Genomic DNA, 15,281 nt, shown 5'->3' with positions numbered 1-15,281 from the left:
TTTTGTAAAAATCAATTTCTGAAAGCAGAAGGTTTAAAATGATAATCTCATTTGTAATGCGTGTATTCCCGCCACTATGACACGCTATCCTCTTCATTTATGTCTCTTTGAGCAGTCTAAATATATTCATTACTCTTATTTTCCACATAAAACACATCCATAATGTTAATTTGTGCTTGACATTACACAAAGCTCAGTTTACAACATGTTTATTAGAATGGCAATCTCATTTTCACCCCATCTGAGCTGGGGCGAAGGTCTGGCAGTGACTGGTTGGCAGTATCTGCCATCCTGGCACAGATGCCACAGTGAAAGGGCAGAGTCGGCGTCTGCTGCTACTCCACCAATCTGTCTATCAAATTCTTCTTGGCAAGGCCAGTTGGACAACAGAGAAGTTATTTATTAGAAAAACAAGCTGCAGGGAACAGAGAAAATGTCTGCAGCTCTTTGAAGTGTAATGCTAGAAAAGGTAAACAATAAAAAAGTGGAAAAAAAATGTTGAAAGAAGATATGGGCACACACAAACTAACAAAGGGAACATGAGCAGGACAAAGACACTGCATCATTTAGAAATTCTCCCATGTCCACAGAAAAGAAAAAGGAAAAAAAACATGCTTCCAGGCAGGCAGCTCCTGTCCTGGATAGAATGACTGAGCAGACCTCTTCCTGACTTATGCAGTTTTTCTAACTGAAACCACAACTATTCACACTGCAGTGTTTAGTTTAGCAGAGACATAGTCCCTTTCAGCAAAGACACACTGTGTTTATTTAACTGTGCAAGTCGGTCATACAATATCACAAATGTATTTTTGTATTCAAACATTTCTCACTGCTCTGTGAGAGTGTCTGGAAATGGTCTGAGTTCCCAGACAGTCAGAGATCCTTCAAGTTTTTCCCAACATTATTACCAATATTAGTGTTTGGATTCATATGGATTGGAGAATTTGTATTCTCCAGAAAGATGGTATTAGAAATGTCTCTGTAACTTCTAAAATTATGTAATGATATTGGCTTTTTTTAACCTCAAAAGAGACAGAAATTACCATTAAAACTGTGAAATTATGTAAAAACTCAGGGATGCTAAGACCACTAGGGGGAGCAATTACCACAACTACTCTTTCCAACTGTTGGTTCAGAGGTCCCACTAATACCCCACTTGTTCTAATGCATCAAATAAAAATAATAAAATCCGGTGTATCAGTTTTGTTCAGTACCTTCTTTAACTGTGGTATTCTATTAGATCTGACATTGGCTCTAGGAAGACAGTGTGACATTTTTTTCTCAGTGGCTGACCCAGGACTGATCCTGGTTACTATCCTGAGGTCTGGAAACAGCTGCAGAGCAAGGCTGCCAAAGGGAGCAACTATCATCAGTAACCTCCCACCGCATTGATAATAGCAGTGTTGGCTTTCTTGCAAGAGGATCATTCACCCTCCATCAACAGGTTTAAAAGGTCTGTCAGTGCCCCAAAGGACAATACAACATAATTTAAACAAGTTTACATGCACTGAACTTCTTTTAATGCAATCTATTTTAATTGGATGAAGTTTAAGATCAAATCATTAAAATGACATGAAATTAAGAAAAGATACAAACAAAGCAAAAAAAAAAAAAAAAAAAAAGGACCAATTTTACTCTGGATCATCCTTAACTTAAAATCAAAACTTTTGTTATTATTTCATCTTGTGACTCGTGTTTAGTGTTCAAAAAAACACTATGAAGACATCTGTTGCTTTAGGCCACACTTAAAGTATTAATAATTACTAGACATATCACCAATGCTTAAAAAGCATAAGAACTGCATATAAACATTACATAGCCAAATCTGGTAAAAAGCACTTGCTCACTTTGCCTAAGAATTTAAAAAGCTTCCCCCCGAGTAGAGTTATGTTTCTACAATTGACTTGATTCAGGATTTTCAGAGTGCCACTTATGGCACTTTGTGACAGCAGCGTTTAGCACAAAGCATCACTGTGCACTAGGGTACAGCTTCTCAGACATCCAGTCTCTTAGCTTGGTTTGTGTGTGAAATGTCTCTGTTCAGACTATCTGCAGCAGCCAACATATCCAAGAGTTTGGCTGCGTGTGTGAATGTGGCATCTAGTTGTGACCGATCGATGTGCATAAAGGTAAACATGCGGTGGGATGCATGTCTGCCTGCAAAGAGAGGCGTTATATTACCTCTAATTTAATTAACAACAAACTGTTCCAAAAATCTTTTAGCAAAACAACTTTTTCATTTTATTTTTTAAGCAATTATGTGATCATGGGATACTTCTGTATGTGCCATTCAGTCAATAATGTGAATGCTTGTGGATAAACTTTGGTCAAATCTCAGTGTAGCAATGCAGATTCTACATCCAGAGCATTAGTATTTCTTCCAAAGACTCTATGATGACAGCCTTGCATGTTTCCAGAGGATCTGGCAGAATGCATGCACTAATGACTGACAGCGCCACAATCTCCACTTACTGTCCACATGGATAATGTTTCTCAACAGAAAAAAATGTATTTAAAGTAATTAATCATAAGTGGTGTCTTCATTCATGGCAAAGCTGCCGCGAGATGGGAGAGTGACTCTGCTAAAGGTTACTACCGACCTCAAATGCCAGATATGAAACACTGGCATTTGGATGTTCTGAATGGTAACTTTGCATTGATCTGAAGAGGAGCAGGCAAGACATTGAAGGTGGCGGTGCCTTCCAATTTCAAAAATAGGACAGCACCCAGTGGCACAGGTCTGAGTGACAGGACAAGTGTTGAGCTGGACCCTCCCCTCCCTCATTTGGGGCAGGCATTCCTCTGTGTAAGCAGACACAGACCCCCTCCCATCATATTTCTCTCTCCTTCTCCCTCTCTTTTTCCTTTGGCGATGGTAGTTGGCTCACACGGAGTATGGGTGGGCACACAGAAGTGTGTGTGTGCGTGTGTGTGCTTGCATGTTTGTGTGTTCAGGTGTGAGTGCGAGCTCAGAGGGAAGTCAGCACCCGGACAGTGTGCTAGGCGAGAGCAGGCCAGAGCTCTCCGATGGGGCCCTGACTAGGGCCAAAGCACTGAGGGGGGTCCTCAGATGAATGATTAAAAACCTTAGAAGAAAAGAAAATAACTACAAAAAAGAAGAAAAGATAAAAAAGAAGATCCAGAGAGAAGAACAATGGTTGTAGAGGAAGTGATAATTACATTGTCTGGTGGAGCGCCATGGGGGTTTCGTCTCCAGGGAGGCGTGGAACACCAGAAACCACTCCAGGTAGCGAAGGTAAGGCGAGTCACTCAGTATGTTGGACAGAAGCCAGTATTTCACAGTTTGCTAAGACAACAGTGAAAAGAACAAAACAGTGTTAAAGTCAATAGCGTCACCAAGCAGAAGGGAAACAGCAACAGAGTTTTATTGTGTAGAGCTAAAGGAACATTGGCAGTGTTCAATGTTGGTTTGGGGCCTGAATATGAGTCATCATCTTGTTTGAAAACTTTTTTTATGTAGAGTTGTACTGATGATTGATTGGGTGAACTTTAAACTTCAAGTACAGATAGGTGGGAATGCTAGGCCACCCTGTTGCATATCTTCCTCTGACTGCTTTGCCTGTTAAGCTCAGCATTAAAGAAAATGATAGTAACCCAGAAATCAAGTAACATTTGCAGAAAATATTTTTTTCTGTTGCTGGCCACAGTGCGCCTTACACCTCTGAACAACATCATAATTTCATTCAAGAAACGCTTCAATTAACCTGGCCACACCCGATAATCTTGAAGGATACATTCAGTTGGTTTTTTTATTGTAAAGTAAAATTACAAGAGTGAAAAACATACAAGTAAGCAAAATGTAGTGACCTCAGGTTATTTCTTGAAATCAGTGTGGTGTAGGCCATATTAAAGCCACAATGATATTTATAATGTTAAAAAAAAATCTTTATTTCATTTTTGAGAATTGCAGACTAGTTAAATATTCACATTTCCTTGAGTCCACTGAAGGTAAAGGAAATATTTAACCTTCGAATTCTCACATGGAGTCACTCAGCTCATTTTACTCTCCAAAAGCAAATTCTTCATGGGCAATAATTTGGTACCAACACTTGGCAGAAATGAAGCAGTCCAAATTTCAGTCTTGATCTCCATTTAGGATTTCAGAATGTGGCATGATATGAGATGGGGAACATATACTGGATAAAAGGATTAATTTGGCTCCCAAGTATATAAAAAATAGCACCTCTGATATAAGCTTCTCTTTTTATTTTCTGACTTAATATGTACATTTGTTTGTATTGAACACATTATATTGCACACACTTTATGAATGTATATTAGCATAATATGAAAAATAGATTCATCCACACATACTTTCCATAATTGTTGACTGAGCAGAAGTACTTTTGAAGGTGGCTATTTATAGCTGAGAAGCATCAGGTCTCTAGGTCAGCCAAGGTGTATGTTTCAGCCCAGTATTTAAAAATTAGCCTCATACACTATTTCTGAACATGCACTAATCGTCTTGATGCTAATCGTCACTTCCTTGTAGGTTCACATCAAAAAGAATTACTAATCGTTTGACATCTTTTACTCCAGATTGTTGCTGTTCTGACATCACATATGGCGTGGTGTTAATTCAAATGAAGCCCCCCCTTAAAAATGATCTCCATATTACAAAATACAGGAATCCATCTACTTGGCACAGTAGGTCAGGGAAATTGTATTATATCCTGTTTTTTCACAGGATACAGGATAATTTTCAAATTATCCTGCTTTTTCAATTTCAAATGTCAGTATAGCCAGTTCTTCTGTGCAATGAATCTTGCATCTTTATTTGTATAATGCACTGATATATACCTGTACTGTAACTCATTATCTTCCACAGTTGAGTTCATATATAATATTTGCACTGGCAAAATAATTATCCTTTGGAAAATGTTACTTGCTTAGATTGTCTAAGTAAACTTTTAATATGTTTTCATGAGTGATTCTACGTTGTTGAGTTATGAAGAGTGACATGTAGACAAGCTGGCCTTGGGACACCAAGTCACCTTTACGAAGGTGGACAGCTGGTTCTGTCTGATCATCTAAAACAATGTGCTCCTTCACCCCTGAGAGGAGGAAGCTGTAATCTTGTCAGGTCTCACACTATATCATCCCAAACAGGTGGAGCAGTGTGTGGCTGCACTGAAAAGAGCTGGTGTGTCAGTCCTGGGTCTGTGCCGTTGAGACAGCATGTGCATGCTTCTATGTTTATTTATATGACTTTAAGTGTATTTTTGTACTTCCCCATGTGGTGAATGTGTGCACGCATGTAAGGCTATTATAACTGTTATGATTTGTGGCCACAAAGTGACTGCGTGAATGAATAACAGACATCCTCTGCCACAAGTAAGCACGGACCATTTTAAAAGGCTTAGCTAAATGGGGACATGGGATTTAATTACAGACAAACTAGAATAGCTGGAAAGAAAACTAGTTAAGGTAACCAAAGCAATGCTTCTCCATCCACTAATTCTAATATTAAAAATTTCTTTCATATAGCCTATGCCTTCGTAAAGCGTAATCAAAACTGCACTGTTAGCTTAAAAAATAGGAACATCTTCAGGCCTCTGTTTTAGATTTACTATGTGACATGTCAACATAGCTTGCACAGACCTGAGGCAGTTTAGAGTGGGCAAAACGCCACGGTCCTGACAGACCTTGGGCACAAATAGCAAAGCACCAAATGAAGATGGCTTCTGGCTGGCATTTCCTTGTTAAAGTGTGTATGAGAGCTCCACTCGAGCTGTAATATGTGGCATATGTCTGCAGCAAGATCGAGCTGTCAGTGCAGAATCTGGTCTCTGTCTTTGTCAGTCATTATCACAAACCAATCCAAGACAGCAGCATAGCTCTGTTGTTTTTTTAAAAATGATTGAAACAACATTTCTTCATACAACGAGTCAGAAATTCAGATTTTCAATTATTTTTAGTATTTCAGCTTTTAACTTGTTTTGCCTATATGCAGGTGCGCAAACGCAGCAAGGCATGCAGGGCTGGGTTGCGGGAGGCTGATGAGCTGGTCTCCATCAATGAGCAGCCATGTGCAACGCTCTCCCATGCCCAAGCCATGAACCTCATCGACAGTTCCCCTGGGATATTACACATCCGGGTCAAAAGGTCAGAAGAACAAGAGAAAATAAACTCTTCTCAATCTTAAAACATCAGCAGCTCATTGTAATGGATAAAGAAAAGTGTAAAATGCACTGACTTCATACTTGCTGCCTTGCATTTAAAATGAATTAAAAACAAGAAGACAGCGTATACTAAATACAAAAAATTAAGTTATGATATCACATTCAAAGGTACTCATTGACATTAAAACTATTTTAACCTTTGCACTTGTTTTCAGGGCACCTGCTGGTTTTCAGTCTGTGGTGCTTGTGACCCGAGCCCCATCTCCCCGAATAGACAAAGAGTACCGTGCTGCTCTGCGAGCTATGTCACCAAATCACCCTCACCATGCACCTGTCCGCGAAGTCCATCGTAGCCGCTCCACCCTAACCAGCGGCTTGACATCGCCACCTGGGAGCGAGGCTTACTATGGCGAGACTGATAGTGATGCAGATGTGGCAGGCTACGAGAGACAACGCAGGCAGAAACGCCGAAGCCCTAGCAACTCCAACCCTGGGAAACCCACAGGACGAACCTCTCCTGAGGGTGGGGAGACATCAGAAATGAGTGGCTATGACAGCGCTCCAGATGCACATGTTTACCCCCGTTTATTGGATGGTGGAGAGGGAAATGGAGGAGGAGGTCTGCCAGGGGTGGCTAGAAGGGAAGTGATTTACCAACCTCATGGTCCCGGAATGTGGTCTTCCCAGACATCGACAGAGACTTCCTCTATCATATCCTCAGCAGATGACCAAGGGCCACGGGATGCAGGGCAAGAGGAGGATAGTGGCTTTTTAGAGCCTGCCAATGTGCCACTGGTATCCCCTGAGAGGGCAAAGGAGGCTCTGATGCTTGGCTCCCGTAACCAGCTCGTGCCCATGGTGGGTCCTGTGAATAAACCCATCGATGATGAGCTTACAACAACATACATGGAAAAGGCCAAGCAAGCCAGTAAGTACACCTGGAGAAGGCCACTGGGATCAACTTGTGCCTCACATGTAAAAGTTAAATAAATATCCTATTATGATTTGGTGGGAGTTTATGATTATGATACAAATGATCCAAAAATTAAAAATCGAACAAATACGCCTTACCTTTTTCTAAACAGTGCGTCAAGAGAGGTCAGTTATTGATTTAAAACAGTGCTTTAGGGAGCTAAAACAGATCAGTTTTGGAACTACAGTGATTATCTATATATGGTACCTGTTTATAATTACCCTAGAGTCACCAGCCGAGTTTTGAAGCTGGTCATTAGCTATTTATATCCATTGATACTCTGGAAACATCACTGATACCAAATTAATTGTACCAATACTGTCGGAATAGTGTGATATGAAGCTTAATCAAGCTTAATCAAAAAGACTAACGTGTCCAGTGTGATTTGTTTAATATGACAATTAGCAAAACTAGCCACGCATAAATGTTTTTTGAGGTTTGAAGCTCAAAGTGGGTGGGTGTCAAATCTGATAACAGGGCATAGTCATATAGTTTAACGCATGTTCCTCCAGTTATGTAAAAACCCCAGCAATCAACCTAGGAGCCCAGAAAACCAACTGCTTTTTGATATCAGGTGGCAAACCGAGGATAATATCTAGAGCTCTTGCTGCTCTCATCCCCTTTACTCTTTTCTTACTTTTTTTTTCTTACTGTATATTGAAAGAACAATAATATGTGATTTGTTCTGTAATACTCAATATGACGTACTTTGGTTCTTATTAAAATTGCAAATGCATTTTTATGCTTTTCAAAATGCATCAATTAAAATGATGTGCTTACATAAACCTTGACTTAATAGTTTCACAATCTTTGAAGAGAGGTTAAAAAAATGCGATAGTGATGAAAACACAGAAAATGACTAAGCATTCTTTCCTAAAATTTGTCATTCTGTCTATCATCCTTAATTGATTCTTGGAATTCCTCCTTGCCATCACTGACATTCTAATGTCCTACTTAAGAACCATGTCCTAAACAAATTAAAATTCCGCTTCATGTGGCATTTATACCAGGGTAATAGAATTAGATTGCCTATGATAATCTGTTTAATACCATAACAAGTTAAAGGATATGTTATGTATGCCTTTTGAAGTTCTCCTTCCAGTCACCTATGACATCAAAGTTTCCATTAGAATGCAAATACTTTCATTAAAGTTAGATGTCAGAGTACATGACCCTAACAATGTGCAAATTTATCCTTCACCTTAGCTAATGTGATAAGCTCAAAGCTTCTGTGGAATTTTCCTGGAAGTGCTACTGTGGCAAGTTAAGAGATGGATGCCTGTTGGACAGGCAGACAGGACAGGTTTAGAAGCTTATGTCAGAGTTCATTCTTTCAAAGGCTAAATCTTTTCCTTTTGAAATTCTGACCCTAAGATTTACTTTACATTATGCCACTGCATAACAACTTCTAATAGTTTTGACTTTCATATCCTGCAGAACTGAACCGAGGGGATACACAGCAAGACAAACAAGTAAAGGAAGCCAAAAGCAAGTGTAGAACAATCGCCTCTCTTCTGACGGATGCTCCTAATCCTCACTCAAAAGGTGTGCTAATGTTCAAGAAGAGAAGGCAGCGCTCCAAGAAGTACACACTCACTAGCTTTGGTAGTGTTGATGAGGACAGGTGTCAGGACTCACAAGAGGAGGATGGGGTACTTCCTGGCAGTGAATCTGAGTTTGATGAGGAAGGTTTTTCATCAGTTCCGGACCCGACTTGGGACAGTGACTATCTGGATATGCTGGAAAAGAGGGCAACAGCAGGTACTGAAGGTCGTGGGGATGGAGCAGAGGATGCTCCGAGTCCAGGTTTGAGTGACACTGTGGGCAAGGGTGCCCAGTTATTTGAGCAACAGAGAAAAAGGGTTGCTGAGCATGCCAAGAAGGCAGAAGCAGCAAAACCTCAAATACCTCCACAATCCCAAGTCCATGAGGAACCTCAGATACTCCAGATGTTTCAGTCACAACAAGAAGTAGAGCCACAAATAAACTTACAACCTCAGCACATAACACTACCTGGAACTATATCCACACAATCAATCCTATCACAAGCCCCAGGTCCAGTTCCTGTTGCATCCCGTGGAATGACTAATGGAGACCTATCCTACTCTGCAGTCAGCACAGCTAGCATGGAGGAGTCATCTCCACCAGTGGCACCCAAACCAGCTACTGCCTCAGTTACCATTCTGACCAGTCCTGGTCAACCAGCCGAAACACCATTGCCAGAACTACCTGTGAGTAATGTTCTCAACAGGACAGCACGTCCTTTTACCCCTGGCTTTATCAGCATTCGGGCTGCAACTGCCCCTGTGACTTTCCGGCCACCTGTCACAAAGGCAGCCCAGCGTCCTGCCTCAACAGCTGTTGTGCCTCCACCATTTTCCACTACATATGAACTAGACATTAACAATACAGCAGGAACTTCACAGCTATCCCCTGGTACTTCATCAGTGATCTCGCCACAAACTTCCATACTTCAAAGTTCCTTGGTCTCAAAGCCAGAAGCTCCTGTTACTTACCACCCTCCATCCCTTTCTACTTGTGTGCAGTCAACACCACCAATTACTACTGTTCAGCAGGCTCCATTTCCAATTGTGACTCCAGCCTCTATTCCATCAGTACCACCAGCACCACATGTACCAGTGATTCTAGTCCCTGGTCCACCTACATCCCAAATTCCTGTGTCAGCTGACCAAGTTATCACAGTGTCTCCACTTCAAACACCAGTTGCTCAACTACCACTGCAATCTTCAATTGCACCTTTGTCTCAAGTGTCAGTGGTCTCCCAGTCTGAAACTGTAGCACCAACCCCAGTTCCTGGTCCAACAGGTCGCACAGGAATCTTGCTTGAGGCTCGAAGGCGTAATGGGAAACCCAAACCAATGTTCAATGTGCCAGATGTTAAAAAGAAATCCCCCAATCCTGAACTGTTGTCTATGGTGCAGAATCTGGATGACAGATCCAGCCGACACAACTATGGCCAACCACCCGACGAGAATATCTATGATGATTCTGAGGAAATTAGAAGTGATGAGGCTGGCATAGGAAAGGTGCCTCCTCCAGTGGCACCCAAACCACGAGTTGTTCACGAAGCTCCACAGATTCTCCAAGCAGGAGGTAAGGGGGCCCAACTGTTTGCCAAAAGGCAGAGCCGTATGGGTATGTATGTAGTGGACACTCCACCCGAGACTACTTACCAGAAGGAAGGGACAATGCACAGTGCAGCACAACCCCTTGGTTCCTCCCTCAATCCTTCACTTCCTTCTCAATGGAAATACTCCCCAAATGTCCGTGCACCGCCCCCAATTGGGTACAACCCACTTTTGGCCCCATCTATCCCTACTGGGCCTCAGAGAGAAACAAACAAGCCAGACAACAGGGGTAGAGGAAGCTCTCCAAGAGAGGGCATCAAAGCACTGGATTTCATGAGAAGGCAACCCTATCAGCTCAATTCTGCCATGTTTAACTATGGGGGCAGCGCTGCTAATCTAGCAGCTATGCCTTCTTACCAAGCCCAGCAGCGTGACTACATACCACCAATGGTGGGAAGCTCCTTGACCTCACCAAGGCAGATCCCCGTCAAAACAGCCCGTGTCTATGAGGTCAAGCGATTCTCCACACCTACACCTATGTCCGGTCCATCTCTCGCTCCTAAAGTCCTCGCACCACGCTCAGCTACTTGCCTTGGAGAACGTTTGACTCACTCTGGCATGACCTCCCCACCTCCTGAAACCTTCACTCCAACTCCAGTCTCTGCCTTGACAACAGCACCAGACAGTATACCAACCCCAGCTGCACCTCTGTCCCAACCAACTGGACCACCCAACCTTCCAAAATTTTCTGCCACTCCCATTCCAAACCCAGTGCCCCCTGCAGTCCCAACACCTTATGCTCCAGTGTCATATACCACTGGGCTCCAGTCAGCCAAACAGTTTCAGAGTGCTCCTGAGCTCAGCATCCTTGCCTCTCTGCCTCCACTCAAGTCCAACCCAGTACAGGCACCTAAACCACGATTTGTGGCCACCAAGGGAGGTGTTCAGCCCCGTGTCTGGAGGCCAGGGGCAATCTGAGGGCAATGAAGCAGTCAGTACCATGTTTGGACATCTTCATATTCATGAAAAGGCTAATTAATCATGGACAGAAATATATCTGACAATTTTGTTAATTGGTTGATAGAAAAAACGTGGAGTTAAAGATGTTTTATGCTTTGGGAAACTGATGGGCAAAGATCAGGACTCATCTGCAAAAATTAGCTGCTGAAGTAACATAAAATGGCAATTGAGTATGAAATTGAAATATAAAAAACAGGTGAGTTAAGTTAAATGAGAACAAAAGATTTTTATTTTTTTTTTGCTCAAAATGCTGCTTATCACATTTATTTTGCTGCAAACAGATTAAATGAGTCACACTAGTTTTAAACTATATTGCCATACACTGTATAGCCCACCATATGCCTGTCCTGGGGGAGGTTTGTGTAAGGCTTCTGGAGATCTCTTCTACTAATTTAGCGGAAAACCCATCTAAACAGAGCCTGTACTGAATTATTCTTTGAAACTTGAAATGTCTGAAAAGTGAACAATGAATGAACGAATGCCATTATGAGCAAAGCTCAAACCACTAAAAATATATGTTGTGTGATGTAGACTGGAGTAGGTGGATCTTATAACATGTAATTCACAGTACTCGCCCTATTCAGTCATGTACACTCATGGGTGTTTAAATGATGCTGTTTTTTAAACACCTCAGCTCGCTAGGGTCTATAAGTGAAGGCAAGGTTTGCTCTTGCAACGAGTCAAATACCTCCACTCACTATAACTAGAGAGAAATGCTATCTTTTTAGCCCAGGTCACAAACAACAAGTGCCTGGGCTGTCACTGAATGAACACTTGTTACTGGATATCACTGCTTCTATTTACCACCTAGACACACCAGAGTCATATAGTTGCACTTTGCAACTATATGTAAATTCATAACTTTTATTAAACAAATAACACAGATGAAGAAATGTGTATTTTGTTTTGTAAAGTTGTAATTTATTCAGAGGGAATGCATGGGGAAGTAGATAGACAGAGAAGCACTGGCCCTTCTGAAAGGGTTCATGAAAAGAGAGCGGCTGTGGAACGAGGACATATTTAGGAGTAATGGGGTCACAGTTCTGGTGTTGCCATTTCACTGAAGTGGTCACAATCAAAGTCAGACTTCTGTCTGTTGATTTGATACCTCACAGCGTCTAGAAATTAAATTAGAATGACCAGGAAAGTTTGAGCCATGAAGTTTGTTGGACAGAAGCACAGAGGTTTAGCTGTTGTGTTCTAAATAACAATGGGTGCTGTTAAAAAGTAAGGAGAAATATGTTTGATGAATATGTGCTTCCAAAGACTGAATATGTTAAAGGAACAAGTAAGAAACACAGAAAGACTGTTGTGTTATATTTGTGGTACTCTTGGTAGATTTTTTTTTTGTTTGATTTTTTACCCTTTTTAAAATACAGTTTCTCTTCAAGCTTGTTCTTGTTTTCATTATGTCATTAGAAAACTAGATCTTAGATATAGATATGCTGAGGTGTACAGTGTGAGTTTCTGAAAGTACATGGATTAAATAATGAGTGTGAAAAATGTTTGTTATTAATGCTGAGTAGAAGTTTATACTGACAGATGACAAGATATTTTTAGAGGAATAAAATTAGACTTTAAGGCTCTCCAGCTGTCTGACATGTCTGATTTTATACTGCCCTCTGTTGGTTAGTCTTTTAATGTATGACAAAAAGCATGCAAAAATGCAACTTGTAACTGAACAATGAAGTAAATGTAACTGTATAGTAGTTTAAACATTAAAAAAGGATTAAAAGATAAAAATTATTACCAGTGCAGAGTTTGTTTGTTTTTTAACTTCAGACTAATTTTATAAATTACATAGGTTTGTAGCTCGTTAATAAAAATAGTAACTCAGATAATATAATAGAATATGAATTATATTTTCACATAAGGAACCTATTGGGTCATTCTATGAAAAAATCAGTGAGTGTGTCTAGCTTGATTAGAATCAGCTCATATTTATTTGTATAACAACTTTATCACATTTAATAAAGCCATGAAAAATTCTACCTTCAATGAATATTTTGTGAGTTCTTAAAGTATAGATAAAGATCAAAATTCTAACATTGGAGCTAGCCACATTAAAATTTCAGGGCTGGAAAATACATTTAAGTATTGTTAAAAATTGTAGGTAGATCAAATGCACAACCACTCCAAATGTGACAATTTAAAGCCAAAGTGTAATTTCTTTCTTTTTTTCTATAAACAGCTCTGAGGCTCTATATTATGGGATATATCCAAGAGTAGCAAAACTCCATCAATTTAATGTGACAGACTAACAGACATGACCATTGAAACCTTGGATGTTTCATCCTATATTTCACAGGAGGAAACTTCAAAAACTACAGTATGGGGTAAAGTTTTAAGTATCATATCATCATATTGGAGAGATACCTGGTCAGTACAATTTATAGCATACAAAATGTCCTTTTTTGTATTTTTCACTTTTTTTCTGTTAGTAAGATTAAAAATTAATACTCAAAAAGTGCATTATCGTTGGAAACTTGTTGTTTAATGCCATCTATTCATTTCCCAACACACAGAATGTGTGATTCTATATCTGGAACTCAAAATGTATATTCATGTATAAATTTTGACTATAATGTAATGCAATAATGTTATATGGTTGTACTGTGTGTCAGTATATTTTTCTTTCTTTCTTTTTTTTTTGCCTACATGAACACTTGCCACTAAGTGGTGCTGTGGGGCATCAGTGTACACTGACAGTGCATTAAAAATGGCCAAGCCCCACACTCACATGGGAGGCTATATATAGAGCTGCTAATATCCAAACATAATACTCTTTATTTATAAAGAAAATGAATTGTTGCCAGGTCCCTACTGTAATTAAGAGTTGCTTCTTAATTTACCTACTTAAAAAAAGATACATTAAAAAAGGGGCCTATGGAAAGTTTCTATTTCAAGATGTGCAGAAAACATCCCGTGGAGTGTTTTCCATGGGCTGTACTAGAAATAAGACATCTGCAGCAAATCTTAGTGCTTTCCATTTAATACTTCATTGAAATGTCATTTGAATTTATCAGAAAAGGGACATGGATATTTCTACATTTCATATGAAATAATGAAATGTATGCAGAGGTATGTATAAAAATAAAACACAAATTTTAAACAGTGTCACCATTGTTATTTAAATATAAGACCTCAGTTGGTTCGAAGAAAGACTGAAAACATGTCACTTGTTTGTTACAAGCACTTCTCTGCAGTGATCATTTTGATAAAAATAGATAACTTTCTTTAGATTTCGGAGGCCAGAGATGAGCCAAAAATTTATGAGAAATCAAGACTTTATGAAGAAGAGCCTGAACAACCTTTATGAAATAAAGCTGACCTGAGTAATAGTTAAGGAAGTTAACCCTAAGAAATAAAGGAAACTAACAATATTGGGCATTTGTATTGATGTCAAAAACCCAATGTCTGATGGCTTTCCTACATTTCAGAATCGTGCATCATAAAATATTTTAGAATATATAAAGTAAAATAAGATACATCTTACTTGGAATTGAAGTTTAACTTAAGAACAATGTTGCACATAGCATATAGATCAATTGTACTTTAATACAGTCAAACATCCAAACAGAGCCACAAAGTTACCAGTTGCCTTTTCTACTTTGATTGTGTGCTCAAAAACACTAGAACAATACAAAGTTAACTGACCTTCAGAGAAAGTTGCTGCAGATTTAGTTAGTGCTTCAGAGTCAAAGTTTTCTAGATCGAATTAAGCACATAAAATCTGACATTCACTCAGGACCCCCGGGATTATTTTGGCAACTAACAATCATGTTTTTATAAATGTATATTAATTGTAACAGTAATATTTAAAAATGACACATTCATATTGTGTCAATTTGTACATATGATACCTGTATATACCTGTATATTTACCTTTTTAAAATTTGCACAAAAAATAAAAAATTCACACTAAGGAGAGTTATAGAGTTACATACATGTTTATACAGTCATATGAAAAAGAAAGGTAAATTAAAGTACTCTTTTACTGCTAGCATAGGAATTAAGGGGTAAGTGGCAGCCAGGTGCTAATAATCAAACACTCGTT

General features: G+C 39.7%; 1 protein-coding gene across 1 annotated transcript; it reads left to right on the top strand.

Annotated features, from left to right (window-relative positions):
- Positions 1-2,871: 2,871 nt before the first annotated feature.
- synpo2la (synaptopodin 2-like a) lies at positions 2,872-14,344 on the top strand. Its single transcript, XM_042220287.1, has 4 exons — positions 2,872-3,256; positions 5,974-6,125; positions 6,358-7,070; positions 8,553-14,344. Exons 1-4 carry the CDS (start codon positions 3,155-3,157, stop codon positions 11,180-11,182), a joined length of 3,597 nt encoding a protein of 1,198 aa, XP_042076221.1. The 5' UTR covers positions 2,872-3,154; the 3' UTR covers positions 11,183-14,344.
- The last annotated feature ends 937 nt before the right edge of the window (positions 14,345-15,281 follow it).

The sequence above is a fragment of the Haplochromis burtoni genome, unplaced genomic scaffold (genome assembly GCF_018398535.1).
Source record: "Haplochromis burtoni strain Fernald_Lab_line unplaced genomic scaffold, NCSU_Asbu1 Contig_46, whole genome shotgun sequence".
Taxonomy (NCBI): Eukaryota; Metazoa; Chordata; class Actinopteri; order Cichliformes; family Cichlidae; genus Haplochromis; species Haplochromis burtoni.
Note: the sequence above shows the minus strand (reverse complement) of the source record. Positions and strands in the feature narration are given on the sequence as shown.